The sequence below is a fragment of the Pelodiscus sinensis genome, chromosome 1, assembly GCF_049634645.1.
Source record: "Pelodiscus sinensis isolate JC-2024 chromosome 1, ASM4963464v1, whole genome shotgun sequence".
Lineage (NCBI taxonomy): Eukaryota > Metazoa > Chordata > Testudines > Trionychidae > Pelodiscus > Pelodiscus sinensis.
In genome coordinates this window covers 329,211,867-329,221,239 of record NC_134711.1, presented here as the reverse complement: position 1 = coordinate 329,221,239, position 9,373 = coordinate 329,211,867, and the positions used below count along the sequence as shown (strand labels likewise).

General features: G+C 46.1%; 1 protein-coding gene across 1 annotated transcript; it reads left to right on the top strand.

The window, feature by feature from the left end:
• The first annotated feature begins 6,583 nt into the window (after positions 1–6,583).
• LOC102454497 (olfactory receptor 52E2-like) lies at positions 6,584–7,534 on the top strand. The gene has a single exon (XM_006111798.2). It carries the CDS (start codon positions 6,584–6,586, stop codon positions 7,532–7,534), a length of 951 nt encoding a protein of 316 aa, XP_006111860.2.
• Positions 7,535–9,373: the final 1,839 nt, after the last annotated feature.

Sequence of the window (9,373 nt, the reverse complement as noted above, 5' to 3'; positions counted from 1 at the left end):
GTGTATGTGTGAGTGCACCTCAGACCAGACCCACTCCGACAAATCACCAGGAACAGGCTTTATTCTGTAAAAAACATAGAACAGGAAAACAGTTCAGCAGCCCCTTCTCTCAGCATGCAGCCTGTGTGCTGCTTCTAGCACAGTCCTTGCGGAGACCCTGCTGGGGGCAGAGGGCACATCCTGGCAGGAACCAGGAAGTTCTCCCGACATGCCGCAGTTTGTAGTCCACAACTTGTAGTTCCCAGGGCTGCTGCTGAAACACACAGGACCTTGGGCTACACATAGAATCATAGAACTGGAAGAGACCTCAGAAGGTCATTAAGTCCAGCCCCCTGCTCTAGGCAGGACCAATCCCAACTAAATCAACCCGGCCAGGGCTTTGTCAAGCCGAGACTTAAACACCTTTGGCCTGCAGAGTGTGTCAGTTAATTTCAGAGGCGAATGGATTGTGTGTTACGGCTGTGTGGTCAATGTGCAGCAATCACCTGCTATGGGCAATTGAAAATTCTCACATATTGTGGAGATGACAGGCTCCTTACACTCACACATACAAGGCACCTTCTATTGCTGGTATGAGCCATAGAAGACTCCATTTCCAGACTAAGCCCCTGATATTGGCGAATAATGTCTGCATTCCCGGAGGAGGCTCTCAAGCTGTAGTTCTCCAGGGTCTAATTTCTTGCTCTTCCCTCTGCTGATGCAGACAAGGGCGTTGGCTGGTCGTTCTGGACAACCTTACACTCCATGGGGACTGTTCAGGGGAATCATAAAGGTGTCTGTCCAGCACGGCGAATGTCAGACCTGTGAGAGGCACATGCTGATTCTCAAGGCTCTGCCTTCCTGTCGCAGGAAGGAGATTTCCCCTCTCTACGGAGCAGGTTTGTGGTGAGTTGTCTGTTTTTTCATTCAAGTCCCTCCTGGGGGGCTTAGAAAGGGCTTCAGGATCTAGTGAAGAAACATCTGGGTCAGGATTCATCAGCACAGCATCGTGAAATGTTCAGTATTTTCAGGAACTCAAAAGGGAGTTCCCTGGTAAATTTGTAACCACAAATGCATTGGAAATAGTTTAGAAAAACATTTGATTTTTTTTATATCAATTCCTTGTCTGACACTTTGTCCTTCTATGTGTCCCAGTGGCTTCTTTCTTGGGGCAGAGTGGTTCTTTCTCTGTTTCATTCACGTTTTTCAATTCAGAAAATTCTGTCCTGTTTAGAAGTGCAGCTAAAGTGCAGCTAGTGTGGGTTATGAGAGATTTCCCAACAAGAACAGGACATACACTGACCAGGTTCTGGTCTCACATTCTTGTCCACACTGGGTCACTCCAGATTGACTCCGGCCTCCCTGAGAGCAAAATCAAGGCCCCTGTGTGATGAAATCCCCTTTTTCATGCCCAGGCTCAGAACTCTGCATAAACTGAATAGTCCTATTCATAGGAAGACCCAAAGCCATCAGGAGTGAAAGTAGCACAAGAAGGGTGAATATAGTCCCATGGAGATCAAAGGCAGGAGTTCATCCTTAATCCAGGTGTGGAGATTTAAATCAATGGCTGAGATTTACAATGGCTGTGAGGCTCTAGTAACTGTATCTGGAATTGCCCCGTGACCTCTAAGGGCAGGTGGGCCAAAGAAGAACTGACAGGCTAGTTGCTGGGATTTCAAACTCAGAGGCTTAAAGGTGCAACACGTTTATGGTAACAAAACCTTATGGGAAGGGAGACAGGGCTGCTTTCTCAGTGCCCCGGCAACTCTGTGCCTGGAGAGGATGAGCAGCTCCAAAGAGCAATTCACACACAAGCAGGAACGCCTGCCTTAAAGGCGGTGTTGGAAATCTCTCTGGGGGATGTCCAGGAAAGCAGGGCTGAGGGTGGGGAGAAGCCGGAGGCAGGGGGATGTGCAGTATCCAGATGTCAGTGATGTGGCGACTTGAACCTGGGTGAAATTGGGAAGCTCCGTCCTGCCTAATGCACAGAGACTTAACAAGACCTCTTGTAGGAGGGGGCTGTCTCAGACTTTAGGGTAACCTAAACCACACAATATGGCTGTAACCCCTCCTGTTCACTAGCCCAGTGTACGGTTATTTAGCATGGAGAAAGCCTTGTGGTTCCTTACACAGCTGTGGGAGACTAGGTGTGCCCTGCATTGTGTGTCAGTGTGTGTGCACCCCAGACCAGACCCCCTCTGACAAACCACCCGGAACAGGGTTTATTCTGTACAAAAATGATATAGAACGGGGTCGCAGTCCAGCAGCCTCCTCTCTGCTTGCCGTCTGCTGTCTCCTCTCTGCTTGCCGTCTGCTCCTAGCTCAGTCCCTGTGGAGACCCTGCCAGGGGCCGAGGACACATCCCGGCAGGAACCAGGAAGCTCTCACAATATGCCACTCTTTGTCATTCACACCTTGTAATTCCAAGAGCTGCTGCTGAAGCCAACTGGGCCTTGGGCTACATGTCTTTGACACCCACCCTCCACATCCAGGCCATCTCTCAGTCCCCATCACTGACAGGCCACCCCAGGAGGGGCTGTCTGGTTTGGTATCAGGCTGCAATAACTAAAATCTTTGTGTCATTTTGAGATATTCGCACTGGCCTTTTGTATTCTCCATGTCCTAGCTCTTCTCCTCTTGGCCTGTCCCTCTCTTCTTCCCTGCACAGGCTGAGCTGCTACTGGGATTCCCTTTGCCCCCAGAAAGGCAGGTCAGACAGGTCTCCCTCTTTTTCCTGGCTCAGGCAGACCCTGAATTTCACTTGCTGAGAGGAGATATTTCTGAGACATGTCACTGTGGGATCTGGTACCTGGCTTTGGTCCTGGGTTAGGCAGGGCTGTAAAATCAGGGCATTGGGGACCTTCATGGACAAGGGTCCAGAGCTCAGGTTGTGGGGCAGGAAGTAGGGTATCTATGAGGCTGAAGGAGCTCATTTGGGACCCTGCAGGCAGACAGGGGACGCAAGGATAGGTGCAGTGATTTGGGGAGCGCTGAGTGTCATGTACACAGACAGCTGGGTAGTGCTGCTGAAATTAATTTTTTCTTGGTGATAGCTGGACCAAGACCCAGCGATGAGTGCAACTGGGAGGTCTCTAGGTCTCCCTTGCCCTAGCAACACAGAGAACGATAATCCTGGAATCACAAATGTTAATCAGGTTTTTCTTTCCAACTCTACTTAGTGTTAGGTAACTTCAGGCATTTCACTCTTGGGAAGGGTAACTAATCGTTGCATGACCCTGCAGCCCTTATTCTTGGGACTGATATTGTTAGGACATGATTCTAACCTAATGATGGTACCTTGTGTGCAAGACAGCTCATGTCAGATGGCTTTGGATGAATTTGCATTGATTAACACTATCCTGTTTGTAGGCAAGTATCATTTCTGAGGCTGACGTTATATATATTTACTCTGCATGTGCATTTGAAATGTATTTCCATCTTTCCATCTGAATAGGTGTCTGGGAAGTGCCTCCCCCAGGGGATGAGGCAGTCGAGAAAATGAAAAGCCTGAGGAGCATCTTAGCTTCTCCCTGAAGAGGAATCCTGAGAATGCTCCAGGCGTCGGATCGTGAATGGGTCTGCAGCTTGTCACAGCAGCAGGTGGAGAGAGGGAGGACGCCGGTGAGTCAGAGAACTCAGCAGTGACCCAGTTCCAGCTGGCTCCCCAGAGACAACCCGTAACACTTTCCTACTCAGTGGCTTTAATCTCCCATTATACTCGGACTCGCTGACCTTTGTCATTCCCATTCCCACAGTGCGCTGGTCGTCAGTGTCTTCCCCATCCCCCCAGCCATCCCTGGCTCCCACAACCTCTGAGGCAGCATTTCAGCTGCTGACACAGGCCTCTATTTGCACTTGTCAATTGGCACTGATAACTGAAGTCTCAGGGTATGGCCACACGACACAGCTTTTAGCCAACCCCTGCAGACACGGCCACGTCACCACAGTCAGACAGTGTAAACCATGTTGGTCAACAATTTTGCTGACCAAAACTTCCATTTGCTGAGCGGTGTTTGCTTTGTCAGCAGGGGAGAACTCCCACTGACAAAATACGGTTTACACTCGCTCTTTGGTTTGACAAGCTCCCTTACCTAAGGCTCTTAAATAAAGGTAGTTGTCATGGAATAAGAGGAAAGGTCCCCTCATGGATAGACGGGTTAAAGGACAGGAAACAAAGAGTAAGAACAATAGTTTTCAGAATGAAGAGCGATAACTACTGGGGTACCTCAAGGGTCCATACTGGAACTAATTCTATTCCACATATTCACAAATGATCTGCAGAAAGGAATAAACAGTGAGGTGGCAAAATTCGCAGATGATACTAAACTGCTCAAAATAGTTAAGAACAAAGCAGACTGAAGAGCTTCAAAAATATCTCACCAACCTAAGTGTTTGGGCAAGAAAATGACAAATGAAATGTAATGTTGATAAATGTAAAGCAACACATATTGGAAAACATAATCCCAACTATACATAAAAATTGATAGGAATTAAAAGAGCTATTACGACTCAAGAGAGAAACCTTGGAGTCTTTGTGGATTGTTCTGTGAAAACATCCACTCAATGTGTAACAGCAGTAAAAAAAGCAAAGAGGATGTTTGGAATCATTACAAATGGGATAGAGCATAAGACAGGGAATATCGCATTTCCTCTGTATGAATCCATGGTACATCCATATCTTCATCACTGCCTACAGATGTGGTGCCTCATGTAAAAAAAAAATCTTGGCTTTAAAAAAAAGTTTAGAAAAGGGCAACAAAAATGATGAAGGGTTTGGAACAGTTGCCATATGAAGAAAGATTATAAAGCCTCGGACTTTTCATCTTAGAAAACAGAAGGCTAAGGGGGTATATGATAGAGGTCTATAAAATCATGACCTCTCATGGAGAAAGTGAAAAAGTAAAAATTATTTACTGGTTCCCATAACATAAAAGCTAGGGGTCATCAAATGAAATGAACAGGTAGCAGGTTTAGAAGGAAGTTTTTCTTCATGCAACACACAGTCAGTGTGTGGAATTCCTTGCTAGAGGATGTTGTGAAGGCCAGGACTTTAACAGGCTTCAAAAAAGAGCTACTTAAAGTCACCGAGGATAGATCCATCAATGGTTATTAGCCAAGACAAGTAGGAAGTTTGTGTCTATACTCTGTCAGAAGCTAGGAATGGGCGACAGGGTGGGATCTTTAAGGATTCCCTATTCTGTTCACTCCTTTTGGGGGCACTGACATTGGCCACTGTTGACAGACAGGACACTGGGCTAGATGGACCTTTGGTCTGACTCAGTACGACTGTTCTTATGTTGTCTTGTCGGTGGGAGGTAGTTAAGCACCTGTGAGCCACAAAAGGTTTTACACTTACTTGCTAGTGAAGACAAAGCCTCAACAAAGGTGAGTGTCTGCAAAAAATGTATCCCCAAAAGAAACAAAGGAATCATAAAATCATAGAATCCTAGAACTGGAAAGGATCTCGAGAGGTCATCAAGTCCAGTTCCCTGCCCTCACGGCAGGACCAAGCACTGTCAAAATCATCGCTCACAGGTGTCTGGCTCACCTGCTCTTAAATATCTGCAATGATGGAGATTCCACAACCTCCCTAGGCAATTCATTCCAGTGTTTAACAACTCTGACAGGTTTTCCTCATGTCCAAACTCAACCTTCCTTGCTGCAGTTTAAGCCCATTGCTTCTTGTCCTATCATCACAGGTCAAGGAGAACAATTTTCCTGCCTCATCCTGGAAACACCCTTTTAGATACTTGAAAAGTAACTGAAATGCAGACCTTTTGCCCTCAATACCAAGAAACTGGTATACTTCCAGTCCATTCGGTTGAGTACAATGTTTTGTGTAGATTTTTTACTTGTTTCACTTTGAGCAGAGTTTCCCAGAGCTGTATGCCAGGATGCCCAGGTCCTTCTCCTTAGTTCATACAGTTCAATTAGAACCTTGTTGGGTGTTTGAGGAGTTCAAGATTTTCCCTCCAATGGGCAGTCATGTTGCAGGTTTTGACATTGAATTTAATATGCCATCAGGCTGCCCATTCCCCTGGCTTGATTGGTTCCTCTGAGGAATTCTCTGGACTTTACTGTGACCTAAATAATCTGGTTCCCTCTCCAAGGGCATGTCTAGACTACAGGGTTTTGTTGTCAGAAGTTTTGTCGACAGATACTGTCGACAAAACTTCTGTCGACAAAGAGCGTCTAGACTACATCCAGTTCTGTCGACAAAGCAAGCCGCTCTGTCGACATAACAGTGTGGACACAAAGGACAGTGTAGATGCAATACTGCCTTCTATCGACAGAACTCTGTCAACAAAAGGCGTTATTCCTCGTAGAATGAGGTTTACATACGTCGACAAAACTGCTGAGTTTTGTCGATGTTATGTCGACATAACTCAAAGGCAGTGTGGACGCAGGTATAGTTTTGTCGACAAAAGTCCACTTTTGTCGACAAAACCCTGTAGTCTAGACACACCCCAAGTGTTGCTCAGTCCCCTTTCAAAATTATTCATAACGAAAATGCTTGTACTATTTGTAATAAAGAATGTAACCCTCCCCCAACTGTCTCTACCCCTTCTCAGGCATTTTGCACATTGCTGACTCTGACTGATGCATGAACCACCTCATGGCAACGTTCAACCTCACCCCGTCATACCCATCAACATTCATCCTAATGGGCATCCCAGGCCTGGAAGCTGCCCACAACTGGATCGGCATCCCTTTCTGTGCATGCTACGCTATTGGCCTCTTGGGAAATTTCACAGTTGTGTTCATTGTAGGCAAAGAGCAGACCCTGCACAAGCCGATGTTCCTGCTGCTCTGCATGCTGGCACTCACCGACATCGGCATGTCTACCTCCGTCGTACCAAAGGCCCTGTGCATATTCTGGTTCAATATGAAAGGCATTACAGTGGGTGGCTGCCTCACCCAGATGTTTTTCCTTCACACGCTTTCTATTACGTATTCAGCCATCCTTGTGGCAATGGCCTTCGATCGCTACGTTGCCATATGTAACCCTCTGAGATACGCCATCATCCTCACCAATGCACGAACAGCTAAGCTAGGTCTGGTGTGTTTGACAAGAGCTGTTCTCTTCACTTTTTCTGGAAGTCTGCTCCTGATAAAACTACAATTCTGTGCCAGCCACATTATTCCCAACACGTACTGTGAGCACATAGCTGTGGCAAAGTTGTCGTGTGGGGACATCACAGTCAACCAGGTGTATGGCTCTGTGGTAGCATTTTTAGTCATCGGGTTTGATGTGATGCTCGTCGTCCTGTCCTATAGTCTGATCCTCAGGGCTGTCCTCAGAATATCCTCCAAGAAAGACCACCAGAAAGCCCTCAACACCTGCACAGCCCACTTCTGTGTGATGCTACTTTCTTATAGTTCCATCCTCTTCTCCAACCTGACTCACAAGTTTGGTCAGGGCATCGCTCCCCACATTCACATCCTTTTGGCCAACCTTTATTTCATCATCCCCCCCATGCTCAACCCCATCATTTATGGGGTGAAAACCAAAGAGCTTCGCGACAAGGTGCGCAAGTTCATCTGCAGACGGTGAACACCTGTGGACACTAACTTTATACCTGAGTATGACGAAGGATAAAGAATTTCTGCTTGTTCATCACAGAGTGCTTTGTGCCATTTTGTCTGAGCTCATAACTGTGGAAGTTCCAAGTCTGAGAAATTCATCTCACCCAACACCAATCCCTTCTTCATCAAACACTGCCCTCTCCATTTGCTACGTTCCGTCTCTCTCACCATCACCTGCGCTTCTGCAGGGTCGCCCATCCGCCACAGTTAGCCTTTCTGTGACATTCAGAGCAGTAGTTTCTGAACTAGCTTTTCAAAATTGTGTTTGGCCTACTGACTCATGTTCAGTCCATGCCCTGTGCTGCTCTAGGATGACAGAGAAACATCCTCCCTGTAAAAAAGACAAACAGTGGGGGGACTGTATTAGGAAGAAGGACTTGGAATTGATGACTTGGACTGAGGGCTAATGAGAGGCCTGAGACATGGGCTAAAGTAATCAAACATTTTCAGCTATAAAGCAAAGTTACACTATGAGCAAGAATCAGACCAAGCGCATAGAATCTGAGAGAACAGAGCTAATATTACAAAAAACTCCCATTCCTAAGTAGTGATAGGCACAAGTAGAGAACTATATCATCAGAAACACCGAAAGATGTATTAGGGAAAACTGAACTACAAAAGTTTTGGAAAGTATTTAGACAAACAATGGAACAAAAAACAGGACTATGTAGCACTTTAAAGACTAACAAGATGGTTTATTAGATGATGAGCTTTCATGGGCCAGACCCACTTCCTCAGATGAAATAGTGGAAGAAAATAGTCATAACCATATATACCAAAGGATACAATTAAAAAAAATGAACACATGTGAAAAGGACAAATCAAATTTCAGAACAGAAGGAGGATGTGTGGGGGGGGAAGGTAAATGTCTGTGAGCTAATGATAGTAGAGGTGATAATTGGGGAAGCTATCTTTGTAATGGGTAAGATAATTAATGTCTTTGTTTAACCCTAAGCGTAAAGCGTCGAATGTAAGCATGAATGACAGTTCAGAGGATTCTCTTTGAAGTGTGGTCTGAAAAGGTCTTTGAAGCAGGATGCAGGTAATCAAGTCGTTGAGACAATGTCCTTTCTGGTTGAAATGGCAAGAAACTGTTTTTTCTTTGTGATCCTGTCTAATATCTGTTTTGTGGGCATTGATCCTTAAACAATGGTCATTCAAATCAGTTCCTTGTGTCAGACTGTGTCCTTCTATTTGTCTCAATAGTCTCTTTTATTTTTCCCCTGCTTCGGGGAAGTTTTGGAATTCCTCAACTTCACTCAACTGGTAAATAGTCTTGGAAATACTTTAGATCACTCTATTTTGTTTTAAGATAATTCCTTGTTTCTTATTGTGTCCCACTATCAGAGTCCTGGAACAGGGAGGAATACAAAAGGGACATCGTTTTTGCAATGGGCTCCAGCACCAGAGTGAGGGTGTTACAATGTGGAAGGGCTAGACGTGATGGGAGTGAGGGACTTCCATTGAGAAGTTAGCACCGCTGACTGGGGTGGGGAAAGGAGCAGATATACACATTCAGTTGTGCAATACTAACACCTATGGGGCAGGGATTGCGGTGTATACGCACAGGCAGGGTGCAGTAAGGGTCAGAGGTCCAAGGGACAGGGAGTGCATGAACGAGTGGGCAGTGGTAGGGGCTGTAGGGGCAGGCAACTGCATGTCCATAGCCAGGTGGTCAGGGCTGCTCAAATTAAGACATTCTTTGTGATTGCGGGTTCAGGGGACCTTTCCTTTAGTGTCTTTGCCTGGGTAAGCCCCATCACTGCCACTTGCAAACATCCTTTATGGACCTCCACAAACATCCAAT